This window comes from Raphanus sativus, chromosome 2, assembly GCF_000801105.2.
Source record: "Raphanus sativus cultivar WK10039 chromosome 2, ASM80110v3, whole genome shotgun sequence".
Lineage (NCBI taxonomy): Eukaryota > Viridiplantae > Streptophyta > Magnoliopsida > Brassicales > Brassicaceae > Raphanus > Raphanus sativus.
In genome coordinates this window covers 29,610,148-29,626,997 of record NC_079512.1, presented here as the reverse complement: position 1 = coordinate 29,626,997, position 16,850 = coordinate 29,610,148, and the positions used below count along the sequence as shown (strand labels likewise).

At 32.4% G+C, this 16,850-nt stretch overlaps 2 protein-coding genes across 2 annotated transcripts; both read left to right on the top strand.

Annotated features, from left to right (window-relative positions):
- The first annotated feature begins 5,032 nt into the window (after window positions 1-5,032).
- Window positions 5,033-7,136, top strand: LOC108841766 (uncharacterized). The gene is made up of 6 exons (XM_018614528.2): window positions 5,033-5,165; window positions 5,300-5,383; window positions 6,370-6,432; window positions 6,529-6,576; window positions 6,669-6,785; window positions 6,919-7,136. Exons 2-6 carry the CDS (start codon window positions 5,330-5,332, stop codon window positions 6,934-6,936), a joined length of 300 nt encoding a protein of 99 aa, XP_018470030.2. The 5' UTR covers window positions 5,033-5,165; window positions 5,300-5,329; the 3' UTR covers window positions 6,937-7,136.
- Window positions 7,137-12,648: 5,512 nt separating this feature from the next.
- On the top strand, window positions 12,649-16,272 carry LOC108841764 (AMSH-like ubiquitin thioesterase 3). The gene is given in 14 exon segments (XM_018614526.2): window positions 12,649-12,850; window positions 13,095-13,159; window positions 13,242-13,317; window positions 13,416-13,607; window positions 13,756-13,838; window positions 14,194-14,299; window positions 14,423-14,469; window positions 14,558-14,885; window positions 15,237-15,326; window positions 15,419-15,481; window positions 15,583-15,612; window positions 15,615-15,657; window positions 15,739-15,801; window positions 16,134-16,272. Coding segments are annotated over 13 exon segments (1,260 nt in total). The 5' UTR covers window positions 12,649-12,751; the 3' UTR covers window positions 15,777-15,801; window positions 16,134-16,272.
- The last annotated feature ends 578 nt before the right edge of the window (window positions 16,273-16,850 follow it).

Genomic DNA, 16,850 nt, shown 5'->3' with positions numbered 1-16,850 from the left:
AACACTGAAAGATGTTAACTAAAACGAAAGCCTTAGCCAATGCTCAAACTGAAAAAAGGAAAACTGAAACTGCAAACGAAGGGGTGAAATCTCTGAGATGAGTAGTGAAAGCTCTCATTTCCATGTTTAGGACACTTTGGTTCGTCACTGTGACAGGTACTATTATTCCCCTCATCTGGAAGATCTCGACAGCTGTGACAGGCTGCTTGAAGAGCACTCTGTTTAGCGTAGTTAAATGATTTGCAAGGAAGAGATCAAAAGGACAACCTAAAGATTCCAGTTGGAGCTATATGAAGTTCAAATAGATAAAGAACAAAATTCTCCAAGGTTAACGTCACAAACAGTAGCAGAGACATACAATAACCTTGCATCTTCAGAAGTATGATAAAACATACACTTTTTGAAAGATGAAACGGTTGCATTCATCCGAGATAAATGTACTGAAAAAGAAGAAGCTAAAGTCATACAACAATATAACTCATATATGATATGAAATATTAGAATTTTTTTAATTTGTTTTACTTAAACTCAGGCACTCTTCCTCCAAAAAGCTCACAACTTGCAACTAAGAAAGATAATGTATTACTAAAAGGTCATGCCTACAACTTTCAACACAAAAAAATGCTCGTCAACAGTAATAAGACAAACTCAAAACTCTAACAAATTTAGAATCGAGATTTATGTATGTAAGTAGGAAGAAAGACTAAAAACTACATCCAATCATAAAACAATGGGTTCGTGGGTTCCTGGTAAGATATCTTTGAAGAACATAACTTCCTGATCATTGGAAGAGGAGACAGGGGACTTGCCGTTTGGTTTCATGACCATGCTTGAGCTTGATTTGAGCAGGTTCTCAGGTTATGGTGTGTAGCAAGTGAAGAAAAAACAGTATATAAAGGGTGAGAGAGAGGATGCGAAACGAATTCATTAAGAGAGAATTTTAGAAAAACTATTGATTGATAAGAAGTGGGAACGCGGTAACTGATGTTGCAAGAAGTCGAAGTGGAGAAAACGAAGTGAGAAGGATAAATCGATAGAAGCTGCTGGAGATTAGGTTACTCAACTGGATTCCTTTTGGGCCAGAATAAAATAGTTTTAGGCCACGGGAAGAAGTCCAGCGTAGTTGATTTTCTGTGAGTGTGTGACGTGTTTAATAACCCTTCTTTCATTGGCTGATTTATTAATCTGACGTAGACAGGCTAAAAAGTTGAGATTATTCTCCTTTTAGTATATGTATGTATGATTTCACTAATAATTTATATTGTAATATTGGATTTGTTCAAAATAGTTTCTTGTAATATAATGAAGTATTTTGATTAGTATTAAGAGATTCCTCAAACCATAGTTATAGTTAAAAGGATCCAACCATATCTATGGTCAATAACTCAGGAAAAGACATTTTATATATATAAATGCAGCTGTCAAACCTAATCCAAAATTTTAAAAACATATTATATTTTAGTAATAAATCTAGATAGCATTAATATATTTATATTATTTTAAATTTTTAAATTAAACTAAAAAGTAAATAGCATTTTATATCTTTGGAAAGTAGATATTGATGGATGTTTTAGTTTTTTTAATATTTTAAATTGAGAATCATTTTGACATGTAAGTTATGCTAATGTGTCATCACTAAAATAATTCATAGAATCACTATAAAAATATGGTTATATTAGAAGAATAATTACAATACATGTCATTCATGATTTGGTCCATCTAACTATATGTTATAATTCTCGTTAAACTAACTATAACAATAATTCATAATCTTAAAAAAAAAATCTGTATTTTTTAAAATAAAAATTACTAAATTAAAAAATTTGTTATAAAAAGATGAAGATGATTATATAATTATATGACTATGAAATCTCATTTAATAGATATCCAGATTATATATATATATATATATTAACATCTTTTAAATTAAACTATATACCATAAAAATATATTTTAATTTAAAATTTTTGGAAATATGTATATACTTTAATTGATAAAAATTAAATATCTATGCAATTTTAACTTATTCGAAATATTTAAACATATTTTTATTATTTTTATTTATTTTTTTTAAAGAAAACAAGATTTATTTAACAATTTTTTTATAAAATATCTCATGCCACACAAAACACGGGTTATGCTAGTATTTAATATTGTTTTAGGAATTTATTATTCCAATATCATTATGTTTAGAAAATTGTTATTAATTAGTGACTAGTGTTGTTGTAAATATTGAGAGACACGTTCATTTTCTTTACCAAATCTCTACAAAAGATCTTTATTCCACTTTTATAACAAGGCAAAGAAAAAAAAACTAGTTATCACACGGACTACCGATAATCTCAATTGAAAATAATATCGTAGAGAAAATTAAAGATGGTGATTTGGTAGACGATTTTTCTTGAAGAAACTATAAATGGCATTATTAAAATAAAAATACTAAATTAGTTTGATGCATTTCTTTTTATAGTAATATTTTCCAAGGAATAGATAAGTTAACTTTTTTTTTTAATGGCGGAGTATCAACTAACGAGTGTCGGTAAGGAGGAAAACAGAGGAGCGGCGATTATTGCACAGAGCGTAACCAGAGAAGGGAGAGAGCAGTCCTATGTTGCAAAGGGTCATCCGTCTTGGTTATTTGAATTTTTTGTCAATGAAAGTCGTCAATGAAAATCGTCTCCTCTAAGAAGATTTACAAAAAAAAAAAAAAAAAAAAAAAAAAAAAAGAGGATTCTTCCTTTTAGTTTGTTGCTTGTAGTTTTTGGTTTGGCTTGCTGGAGGCAAGGTTGGTAGTGTTGGTTGTGTGGCGAACCCAGTTGTTGTGGGTCTCGTGTGTACTCTGTTTCTCGGTTTGATTTATAATGAATTCTGAAGTTAAAAAAAAAAAAAAGATAAGTTAGCTTTTAATGTGTAGTCTTTGCTAACTTCTTTGCAGATTTTGCTGTGAACTAAAGTCTCTTCATCTATTTGAATATTCCCATTCAAGTTTGACCTTAGGAAATCCAGATGTCAAATTTGGAACTATGAAGATCTACCTTATTAAAACCCAAGTTTGGAAAAAACTTACGAAATAAAACTATACTTAGTAAAATAGTAGGTTTAGGGATTGGTCGAATAGGTCAGTAAATCTTAGGATCATCTTAATGGACTCATAGACCTTTGATCATGGACGCCTTGTGTTTGTGTAGTAAGGTAAAATTCCTCTTTGCTCCACCATCTCCTTGAGTTGAAGTCGCTTGAAGCTTCGAATAGCTTGTCTTTGTTCTCCCCCTCTTCTGTGACTTTGTAACCCTCTTCAAAGGTGATTCATTACCAACTTTGTGCTCCAGACTCTTTCTGTCTCAAGCAACAACAAACAATAACACAAGCGTATCAGTTCAACAAGGTAAGACATATCAAACCAGATTCAACTAGCTTTAGATACTTCCCTTGACATTCCTGGAATGATTTGCAGTGACTGGTTGGCCAAGTCTGGTTGCTTTGGCCTCTTCACTTGCATCTCCTCAGTCTATTCCTTTGACTTTTTTTTCCATCAGCATTGCATCTTCATTTGATCGTCCACACTGATTATCTTCTTTTGACTAACAACATCCGGTTTGATCCTCCTTTGCCAGGTCAGCCTTACCCTTATCAGATTTTGATCAACCATGTTGATCTACATCAATGTGGTCTTGCTCCTTGCTAGCTTAATGGTTAAAGCGAAACCACCTTGTCCAAAACCTTACAAGATATATATGCCAAAAATGTCAATACCAAAACCTTGGCTATCCAAAAGAAAAACAGACCAGGTAATCGAAAGAAACTCCAAAGTAAAACACGAAACCAACAACACCAACCTCTCGCATCAAGGGAGAGGTTTCTTAGCCACTATCAAATCCTTGAGCCAATCTAGTTCTCCCACTGCAACATATAATTGAGATATCATTTCCTTAGAAACAATTTTCACGATCAGTGAAGCACACCTATTTGAAAACATCATCACTAAACTTCCGCAAAGCCATTCCTCAAATCAAACGCCTGAGCCCGAAACACAAGCCAATCTGACGAGCTCAAATTGCCTACATGTGACTGATTGCTTTTGCTTCGTTTAAACTTTCAATGAAACGAAAATCCTTTCAACTTTGTAATAGAACTTCATCACTGATAACCTCTAACATTCCACACAGCTCCCACAATCTTTATCTCTTTGACCAAGATAAACCCACATTACACTCTAAACTTAAAAGGGCCATCCTATCTTGTTGAAAACAAGAAGATAAACTCTCATTCTCTTGTTCACATATTTAAACCATGTACTCAAAAGAAATTTAAAATATATATTATTACCAAACCATGTAGGATGACCAACATGAAAGCACCGAGAATATCTGTTAAGAGAATAGTTGAGACTACCTAAACATTCCTGCAAACAGTAGATTGTACAGGAATGGTCACCAAGCTGAAAATGATTGTGAATGCGACATTACATAATACCCCTCAGTTGTTTCATCCTAATAAAAAAAGCGCATTGTCTGAATTAGCATTTCGGTAACCAGATAAGTATTAGGTGTACTTGTAAGCTTGTACCTTACCTGATCACTTTGATGAGTTTCATCATGTAACTTTCCCACATACCATGCGTTGGCTTAAGCTAACCAAACATGGACACCAAACCGCAAGTAAACCACTAAACATGTAAATCATACCAAGATCAAAACCAAGTATTGACATTTGCATAAAGATTAAGATAGATGTCCTCATCATATTGTACCAAGTACTTAAAAGAAACTAATGACATAAAATTTGACGTGAGTAACATTAATGTAAATGCGTTTAACCATTTAGAGATACCATAATATATACTCAACTTTTGAAATTGGTTTGAAGATAGATCTTATGTTATCATGTCCTCGTATGATTGGCTATGAATACAACATTTAGATAAGATAATCAGGATTAAGTCCATGTGGCCATACAAGAACCAATTAGAATATGTAACTAAATGATAAGATAAAAACAGTGTGTAAAAACTTAATTACCAAGCGCAAAAAATATCTAACAGGTCAACACGTGGATGTTACTTGGTTTATGTGCGTGACTACTACGCGCGTTTATGCTGTGCGTATATATAATTCTTATCTCTCACCGTCTCCCTCTTACTACCCCGTCTCTGAAACTCTCTTAAGGTCTCTGTCTCTATGTCTCTAACTCTAATCATCTTCTTCGTTAGACTTAATTAGGGTTTTGGGTACACAAATGCAGATTTTGTTTTGAGATTAATTACTTAATTGATTGTTTTTTCGTAAATTGATTCGATTAGGACGAAATAAAGGCAAAAGGTTCGAGCGAAATGGCAACAAAGAACAACAGAACCGACGATGTCTTATCCACTCAACAAGAAGAGGTAATTAATAAAGATCAGTTCAATTAACGCGATGTAATTAATATGGTTTCATGATGTTGTGCAATATCATTTGCTTTGAATAAATCTTTACAATCCTAAAGATAATATAAAATCTGGGTATCAATGAACAAAGATTTATGAATATGAAATGTCAATTCATTATTTTGTAATATAAGAATAGTTTTTGACTACGATCTCATAATTGTTTTGAAAATTAGGTCGGATTAGTAGTCAACAAGTCAAAAATATATTTTTGGTGAATTATCAAACCAAATCGTCGATGATTTGACGACGGCGTACACGTTTGTTTTCATGTTACGTTTACCATTCAAACATTGTTTTTGTTTTACTTTATTGTGGTCAAAATTAAATATTAAAATATGCCTTAAAATCTTTAAACTATAGATTCTGTCAAATAGTTCAGAAGCTGGAGTGTGTTTGTTGTTTTGTCTGGATGGATGATATTTCTCACAAGAACACAATCATTTTTGTAATAAAAAATCTTAGATTGAGATATTCTGATTAATATGGAGGGTTTTAAACGATAAGACTTATATTCATCTCTGAATCCTTTGTTAAAATGAACGGTTTCTTGAATTGTCACGTGTTACTTTTTCGGACACCTGTGTTTGAACCCGGATCTTCGTATCCAGTTTGATCTGTCCGCATATTTCGCTTTGGTCTATATATATATGCATTGTCTTTTTCTTTTTGTTTGAAAATTATTTGTTATACGATTGTGACATTTTTTGGATTCTTGGAATCGATCAGTTTATGTTATTAAACTCTTTTTAACCTGTTGGTATACCCGAACATCACTGTGGAGATTGCTTTTGGTTTAGTATCTGTCGGCAAAACTATCACTATCATGCTGTCTCTCATTATTAGATTTTAAACGTGACTATAGATTTTAATATCTAACAAAAGAAAAAGCTATAGATTTTTAATATTAAATTGATTGAATGTATTTTTTTGTGTCCTCTTAGTCTGCCTCTGGTGCAAACAAATACCGTGGACTCGTGCTAAAGAAAAAGCCTCTTATCTCGCAGGTGAGAATATCTCCAGTAGTAACCCATTTTTTCATATGTATAGATAATCGTGTGATTTGAGTTGTTAATACTAAAAGTTTTTTCAAAACAATGTAGGATCCCAAACGTACTTGGTTTGATTCCGCAGATTGGGCTTTACACAAGGTTTTTCAGTTTACCTAACTTGAAATCACTGATATTTCAATATAACTTTTTGGCATGTGAAGTAGTTTTTTTTTAATATTAATATTATACAGCAAGAAGCAAGCCCAGATGAAAGAACAATAGCAGCAATCGAAAATTTAAAACCCAAATATTTTCATATACCTCGAAAGGAACTTCCCCCTACCTTTGCATCTGGACAAGAGATTCAGGTGAGAAACTAACCATCAATATAGATATATAATGTGTAATTTTCTTATTATATGTATATAATGTGTAATTTTCTTATTATATGTAAACGTGATTTATATTCAAGAGTTCCTGAAAAAATCGTTTGACTTGCAGACAGATTCAAGCGTTTAGGGTGCAACGCAAAAAGGGTTTAATGTGGAAATGGAACATGATTGGTTTGGTGTGAGCCAACTCACGTGTATCATACTTCCATAAAAGCTCTTATGCAGTTGTTGTGTTTTGCCTCCTGGCCTTTATAAATACTTATAAAATACTTATCGTTTCAATAAATGTTTAAAACATTGACATTTGTTGCTGCTTCTTCATTTTCTCTCTCTTTAATATATACAGTAAATCTTAGTGGGGTTTTAGTTTTTATTTAAACAGAAAACATTTATAACTCAAAATTTGATGACTTTGACTTTAAACCAATAAAATGATTGTCAAGCATCTCTCAGTCAATTGAAGTCAGCTCTACATTATTTCTCAAAAATCTCTTAATTTGGTTCTATAGAATTTTGTAGTCCACAACAATATTCAGCATTACAGATTGCATTCTTTCAAAATATATTCACCATTCACGACAAGAATCAAGCTTTATAGAATTCAGTTTAACCATTCACCATTTTAATAAATATCTTAAGTTTGTTATAAAAAATAAAAATTGGTCAAATTTAAGCAAAAAAATAAATAAAAAAAATTGACCATTTTAATCATTTATAAATATTTAAAAATTATTTATAGAAGTTCATAAATTTAGTTCTACCTCTTAAAAATTAAAATTTAAACAATAATCAATAAATCTTAAACCCAAATGTTAGAGTATTTTTAATTGAGTGTATTCTAGAAATGGCATTCAACTTAATATATTTCAACCAATTGTTCGATCGGATGTAGTTTTAGGGTTACCATTTACCCTAATTTTTTTTGTTGTAATTTTAGGTTTACCATTTACCCTAATTTTTATTGTTGTAATTAATCTGTGATTCCTTCTAACTAAATTAAGAATGATTATAAGAAGGTCTAACTTAAATTTCTGATTTATACTATTCATGAGTTTATTTCTTATTATTCTCATTTTCCAAGTTCATAGTTGATCTTATAATTTTGTGGTTCATTTAAATTAATTAATATAAATTGATTTTTACCAAAAACTAATCAAGATTATAAATATAATAATAGTTGATCAGACTTTTATCAAAAATGATCGTAAACAAAAAAAACGAAACATATATAACTAAACTCTCCCAGAAGTCATAACCATATATATATTGTTTACATATTAACACATAGCTAAAGGAATCCAACTCTCTCTTTTTTGAATTTTTTTTTTTGGTAATTAACGATGACGCTTCTAATATAATTATTCCATGTAATTATTTAATTGCATTAAGGCTGATAGTGTTTTAACTCACCTGTATTAGTGGTAATGAAAAAAAAAATGGAGAAAACAAAGAGAAAGATGTGAAGTTTATGTACATTGAAATTCATTAATATACCTACAGTTAAGCTAGATGGGCTTCACACTTAAAACCAATTGGTGAATAGTGGAGCGACCCATTTATCTTATATATTGCTAAAGATCCCTTCCAATACCCGATATGAGACCTTTGCCCCTTATACGCCTCCTCGAGATGATGGTTCTTTGAGCGTCAATCTCGGAATGTTCGAGCAAAGATCGATGGGCCAACTTTGGGCCAGATCGATGTTGATCGGGTTGAACTGCGTGGATCGGACTCTGATATCATGTTAAGTTAGATGAGCTTCACACTTATAACCAATTGGTGATTAGTAGAGTGACCTATTTATCTTATATATTGCTAAAGATCCCTTCCAATACCGATATGAGACCTTTGTCCCTTATACCTACAACATCAGTTCCACGCAGCTGAACATTAGTGGCACAAACTTGCTACCGTCAGCTTTTCTTTTTCTTCAGCAAATCTCTATATATGCCAGTTCTGGCTGTTTGCCTACATATATGCTGACAGTTTAGATTCAAACACTTAACCTAATCCTAATTAACCTTTTTATAACCAACATATCAAAAAGGATAATCATGGTAGATAATAATCACTTCACTAATCATAACACTATCTCCTCTGTGATCAACCCATGTTCATTATTTGCCACTTCAGTTTTTGGGTGATTTATGTTCTAAATGACGCTTCAAAACTGATTAATATGTTCCTTGGTCAGATTCAGATACTATCTTCGTAGTACATTGGATGCAGTGACTCCTGTTTCTTCCATCTCCCTCTATTTCTACAGAAATGGCTTAACCAGTTGCTACCACAAAAGAGCTTCAATCAAACATATAACAAATTTATGGCTCCTCTGACATCTATATTTCTTTATCACCTTCCTAGAGAAACTCTTTAACCTAAAAAACGGATTCTAAACTCAAATTTCATCAATTAGCGAGAAGGAAGCAAACATGGAAGATGAAATCTCAGGGGCTCGCAGCAGATGAGGCAATGGAGAATATTTTCTAGATCATATTTCCTTCTTTACCACCACTTCGCAATCTCTATCATCAAAAGGAAAACTTTTTTTTTGCCGGAAAAGAACATATCTTGAGGTGGAAGCAAAATGAATCATGAACTTAAAATAAGGCTTTAACTTATCAACAATACTTGAACTTAGATTGAGACTAGAAAATATGTCTTACAGAAATGGGCAACCTAAGAGGTACTAGGAAACGGAGGAGATAGCCAAAAGCATAGAAATAGAAAGGATGAGATCTGAAGTTGAGGTGAAGATGAGTTAAGAATTAGGGTTCGGTTCGTGTTGTTAGGGATGGGAGGCGAAAACAACGTCGTTCTGATACATGTTACTAAAAGTCTAGAATAAATAAGAAACAGGAAGGTATCCTAAACCTTTTAGGAATTGAACTTGAATGAAAACAAGACCCGCTAGTGTTAAGCCATCATCACTTATGTAGTCAAAACTGTATGGCTTGCAATTTTGGAACGGTTTAAACTACCAAACGGTTATAACTACCTGGATTAACATTCTTAATGCTTATTCAATCAAATTTTTATTTTAAAAAACACAACTTAAAGAAAAATATTCATATTCATATGCCATATGCCAATTGTATGAGGTGAACAAATTAAATGAATTTATTCCATTTTCATATCCCATTCATACATATATTCTAACTATATATGTATTTGAATACCAAGAGTTCTAGGACGAAACCAGTAATATGCTCGAAACCATATCATATCATGTTATATTCATTTCGTCCTAGAGGTCAGTCGAACCAACGAACTCTAATACAATGGTTATGATATTTTCTCGTTGAAGTAATGACTTCCGGTTACAACAGTATTTTTACAAGTTTTGTTTCTAAAATTTATTTTACATGTGCATATGGAAATTTATATACAACCTAACTGGATATATATAATCTATATGAACATAGGTTATGAGAAAGTACAAGTATTTTTTGCCAATGTATCGGTCATTGTATTGTTTGTGAATGGAATAAACGAGATGCAATTTTGCTATACTGTAATTTGTTACATTTTTGAAATTCCCCGAGATGAATTATAAGTGCATGCCATCCTGTTAGTGTGAAACACTATCCTTACCAATTCCAAATAATCTGCCATGAAAGTAATTTTCGTTTCATGTAGTGCAATCATACAATCCATTTTCCGGACAAGATCACATGATCTTGGCTCCATGAATACACTTTCCAAACCCTTTTGGTTGTTGACCAAGCCGGCGCTGAAAGGAAACGGGCCAAGTTCATGCTTCCAGCCGAGTTGGTAAATATACAGCTGTTAGCTTGATAAGGTCAGTAGTTCCTGAAGCCTCATGTCTTCATTTTTACATTTCTATTTTAATATTTAACTAGATCATGACCCACTTGACCGAGCGGGAGTCAATTTTTTTTTTATCTTTGTTTATACTAAATGTTATAAATGATTGCAATGTGTATTAATATAACATTTTGATAAATAACAATGTGTACTAATGTGTTTAAATAAGCAATGTGTTTTAATTACTAAATTTGATTTTTAAAATTTATGATAACGTAAAGTAGATTTTTTATATATTATTTAAAATATATAGTGCTATATATTTTGTATTTTCAACATTTATCATACAAAATTTATATTGGAGTATTATTTATCAGAAAATATGTGTATCATAATATATTTATATATTATATAAACATATCTACGATTTTTTGTAAAAGGCCATGCGCATCCGCACGGATTTTATTTTTAAAATGTATTCTATATTGTTTAGTTTTATGTAGTATTGAGTTTGCATAATTCAATTTTATGTTTAAAGAACAATATCAAAACTGTCTTTCGTATGTAAAAATAACACTTTGCAAGCGCGAGTTGTGTCTTTTTATTGTAACACAAAATTTGATATAAAACTTATGTTTTTTTGTACATTACGAAGTTTAATTTTTAAAAATATTATTATATAATTTCAAAGTAAATTTTATCTCTGAGGTCAAATATATTTTGTGTGTAATGGTTCAAAGCATTTTGTCGATATATATTATATTTCAGTTTGGTTTGTTTTTAGTATTATTGTATATGTATATACTATACAATATTACTATATTCTATACAATATATAAAGCTATGTGTTATTTGTTTTAGAAAGTAGATTAGGCCCAACGTAGTTAAAGAATAGTCATATCTTTATGTATGTGTCTATGAATTATCTAATTAATGTTATTCGTACAAATAAAATCAATATGGCCAATGAAAGTATACTGATCAATTTAAAATGAATTGTATAGGGTAATTCTAGTACGATTTATATTTTTAGTATTCTTTATTCGTACAAATAAATCTATTTTATTTAAATCAACATGTAATAAATGTGAACCATATATGGAATATGGACAAACAGAGAAATTGTATTTAAGGAAATATATCAATGCAAAGTTAGACTATGGTACGTATTATATATAAGAAATAAGACATTTAATTTAAATATATGAGGTTCACCTTTAAAATTCACCTAGAAGAAGTTGTAATGTTTCTGCTTTAATAGTATAGATATGCCTAATAATTCTTTTTTTGTTTGTAACTAAGAATTCTGCATATCTGATGAATATTCACATTTGATATTTACTTGCATCGTAATTAAACAGTTTCTGATGATTTCTACGTGACGGTTCTCCTTGGGCCAAGATAATTAAAGATGTAATCTTTTTTTTTTCAATAATCATTGATATATCGTATTTTTGTGGGAATCAAATATTTTCTACAGTAATATCTCATAGAAAACAAGAAAGCATTGGACTAAGTGCTTATACCAGGCTAAATCATCTAAATTGAATAAAACTGATAAGATGGAATAAATCTAGGATTGAAGAAAAAAAAACTGAAAAGAGTTTGAAGTTGTATAGGTGATCAGTGTTACTTTTGTATGCCTTGTTTTTAGTGGGTTATTTTGTCCCACCCATATATATATTTTGAAGTAATTTGATTCAGTCTTTCATCATTATTTTATTTGCTCACCAATTATAAATATTGAATTACACATCTGTGTATACACATGGGACAATCTAATCTAGTAACTTTGATGAACAAGGATTAAACAAACTTGATTAACAGCATTACAAGAAAACAAGCCGGCCCATAAGTTAACTAAGTTAAGCCCAGGAAGAAAACACAGATAAGCCCAAATTGATAAGCACATTGATGTGCTAGACCCATATGTACATACAAAAAAAGGTTCAAGTCTCGTTGGTAAATAGTAATAGTCAAACGTTGAAATTGCCCAATAAGTTTCCGGTTGGTCTGAGACGGACTTTTATTTTAGTTTGTAATCATGTGGACATTTGTCTGAGTTCCTTAAAACGACACAGTTTGATTCTTCTCTCAAACTCTCACGCTTTCTTTCTTTCTTCGATCCTAAAGGCGGAGGGAGATAAGTGATTGAAATCGGGAGACGGGTGAAGATGAAGATTGATCTGAACAAGGTGGCTCGTAAGATCGAGGTGGATAACCGTATCCCTCTCCGTAACTACTACCGCATCGCCGATAACCTTCTCCGTCAGGTATGCTCCGAACCGATGATTCGGATCTCCAGGATTTGATTTTTCTTAGGTTATCTCAGGATTTTAGCTTTATCAATTAGATTTTGATAGCTTATTGGATCAGTGTGATTTTGATTTCTAGCTCCTGTGTAAAGCCTAATCGTCCTAAGTTCCTTACGGTTTGATATTTGTAGTAATGAGGCGTTGTTACAATTGTATGATTCGCTTTTGCTAAGCAGCTAAGCTAATTGATTTATTGGCACAGGCCAGCATATACCGGGAAGAGAAGAATGTTGTTGATTTGTATATCATGCTTCTTAGATATTCAAGGTGAGGATGAGAAATGGATCACTATATGTACTTTTTGTATATACTCTTCCTTAGAAGAGCTAATTTTTTGTTTTAATTACAGTTTGATTTCTGAAACCGTTCCTTTCCATCAAGATTACCAGGCATCGCTTCCACAAGCAAGACTTGGGAGTAGGAAGGTCAGGTATCTTTATTTTTTAAGCCTTCAAGTGTTGTTTTAGTGTCGACAGGCATAGTAATATTCTCAAAAGTGGATTTTTTTTCTTTTGTACAACAGAAGTTGCGTGCTGTAATCAATGAGCTCGAGTCTTTGAAACCGGAATTTGACCGGCGAGTTGATGAGCTGAACCGAGAAGATGATGAATCTTATCGGGTTGGGAGTGATTTCCCTGTCGTATCATATAGTTCAGATGCTGTTGAATGGCCTCCTGTTCACAGAGATCCATACTCAAGACCTGATATTAAGAAGGTTCAAGACTTTAAATTTTGCATTTTAGTACATAAGATAAGATGGGGTTTCTTTTCTTGACTTAATCTTTGTATCTTCAAATTCCAAAACTATGTGCTTTCTTACAAGTATTGTCTTTTCTTCTTTTTTTTTTCTACCTTGAATGCAGACATCTCAACCATCCGCCACGTATAACAATAATCTGACCTTATCTTCATATCGTACACCAATTGATCAGCAATTCCAGAAGTTGTGAGTATTCTCCTTTGCTATTATTTTTTGGAAACCCTGAGAAATAAGGGCATTGCAATACAATAGAATATATGTCACTAGTTTCCTTGCATGACCTCTGTCTGTTTTTCCAACCACTATAATTTTGAAGATGTTTGGGTCATTGTTTGTTACCAGAAATTTTGTCATTTTGATGGACTTGACTGCTAATGTTACTTGGCTTCTCTGTTTATGGTATCAAGATGCTTGTTTTTTTTTGCCTTCGGTTGAATTTATATTTAGTTTTGATTATTGGAACAAGAAATGAGTATATAAGACTCATCACGTGTTTGCCCGGATGGTAACTGAGACTTTAATTGTTCTCCTGAACCTGCAGATCTTTTGATTTTCTTCCTGCAAACCAAGCAACCTTGTCTAGACATTCATTTCTAGGTCCAAACGGTCTTAAAAGTCAGTGGGTTGCACCCAAGTCGGAGATAAAGGTAGAAAGTGCTGATATTCACATATTCTTAGTCTTTGTTTTTCCTTGTGCGTCTAATCCAATGTTAAATTTGAGTTTTAGTTCTAAAGGATCTGAAAAATCTCTATTTTGTATGGAATGACAGGTTCAATATCCGAGTAATACCGAATGGGGTTCTGCTGAAAATTCAGCGTAAATACTGATCTTTTGTTACCCTTTAAGAATTTATTTTTTAGTAAAAGTGATGGCTGTTTTTAACTATCTCCACGTATATCTACAGTTTGATTGACGCTGGACCTAGCAGTTCCTCAACATCACTAAATGGTGATTCTCAAGGGGTCTCAACGTTGAACTCTGTACTGTCCTTAGATGATGGTCGATGGCAGCGTCATTCTGAGGCGGTTACTTCCCAGTTTGTCAGTGACGTAACTGAAGACCCGTTTCAGTTTGTGGGTATGAAGCAACCTACCCCTCCTCCTGTGCTTGCCCAAGTGCATCAAGAGTTTGCCCAAATCTGCCCATCTAAAGTAGCTGATCCTAGACCAGGACCTGCACTTCCTTCCTTAGAAGAAAAAGAAGGCAGCAATGCTTATCAGCATTTGCATGTGGTATGTTGCAGATATTTCTTATTTCATTTCTTTTGCAATTTCCTTCATTTCGTGTCTGTGAGCGAAAAATAGGAAGACGATGCATTTCAAGTTGAAAATATTGAGAAGATATCCATGATTATTCTCACTCTGTATGAGCTCAAGGATCAGTTCATTGATTAGTCCAGAAGCTATTGGACGGAACTTTGGGATATGAATATATTTTAAGTCAAAGAAGTGGATTAATGCCCATTAAATCTCATATACTTGCTACAATTGGCGGCTCTTGTTTCACTGGAAATCTACTCTCTTTTTTTGTCTTGTTAAACCATTACTAATATCGTCTCGCTTTGTTTAAATCTGCTGCTGAAGCCTGTGCGGATAATGGAAGATTTCTTAAGGCTAGCTCGGTCAAACACAGAAAGGAATCTAGAAACTTGTGGAGTGCTTGCTGGCTCTCTGGTGAGTGCTGACGGAACACACTTTTGCATTCATATAATTATATTGTGCTCGATCAGCTGAGACTATCTTGTTATCACTTCACTTGTGTGTAGAAAAACAGGGTTTTTCATATCACAACTCTCATAATCCCAAAGCAGGAGTCTACCTCAGATTCTGTATGTTCCTTTCTTAACCGTTTACATGAACAACGATGTTTTAGTTGTTCTCCATTGAGATTCTTCTCACTCAGCCCATCTTTTACTTGTTAAATGTACAGTGCCAAACACTAAACGAAGAAGAAATATTTGAAGTTCAGGACAGACTCTCTCTATTTCCCTTGGGTTGGATTCATGTAAGTTGTCTCAGCAATTCTCATTCACTATCATTGTCTTTTTGTTAATAATTCTTGTGGCTAATTACCTTTTGGTTGCAGACACACCCTACACAAACTTGCTTCATGTCATCAGTTGATCTTCATACGCACTACTCGTATCAGGTAGGAAACTTCCCATTACAATATACTCCCTCTGTTTTTAAAAGATCCATGTTCTAGAAAAAAAAATTGTTTTAAAAAGATACATTTTTTACTTTTTCAATGTATTATTTAATGAAAATCTGTTAATTTCAAGAAAATTAATTGTGTTTATTGGGCTTTTATTGGTTAAAGGTTATGGAAAATTGTTATTCACAAAAATTAATGCATTTTTAATGTGATTTCTTAATATATGTGAAAAATCTAGAATATGTATTTTTTAAAAACAGAGGGAGTATCTATCTATATGTTCACTTATGATGTCTAACCATATGGGTTGTGTGACCCTCTAACAGATAATGCTACCCGAAGCAGTAGCAATCGTGATGGCTCCGACAGACGAAACAACACCTCACGGTATATTCCATCTCTCGGACCCATCGGGTGTATCCGTGATCCGAAACTGCCAGCAACGAGGCTTCCACCCGCACGAAGAATCAGAAGATGGTAACCCAATCTACGAGCATTGCTCACACGTCTTCCTCAACGCCAAACTCAAATACGAGGTCCTCGACCTCCGCTAAGACCATATCCCCACCCCCAATTACAACCATGTTTTTTCTTTGTTGTTGTCTGAGCCGTACATAATATATTATGTGTATTACACCACTTCAAAACCTACTACTACTAATGATTGTGCTTTATGATTTATCTACTCCAAAAACGAATATACTTTAAAAAATTTATTGTACCATGCAAATCCCAGTTGGCTAGACATTTATATTTGTTTAAGAATCAAAAAAATCATGTGAAGTTAGTTACTGGATTTACATGTTTATATAGAAATTTATCTAAACGGCATGGATTATTACTATTTTCTATATTAAAATTATATGTTATTCATTTAATTATCTTTAAGTATTATTTGTTAAGATAATACAAAAAAAAAATCTATAAATTTATTAAGATATAAAATACAAAAATAAAAAGAAATGGATTTTTTTTGTTAAGATATATAATACAAAAATAAAAAGAAAATCTATAAATTTATTAATATTAATTACAATCTACTT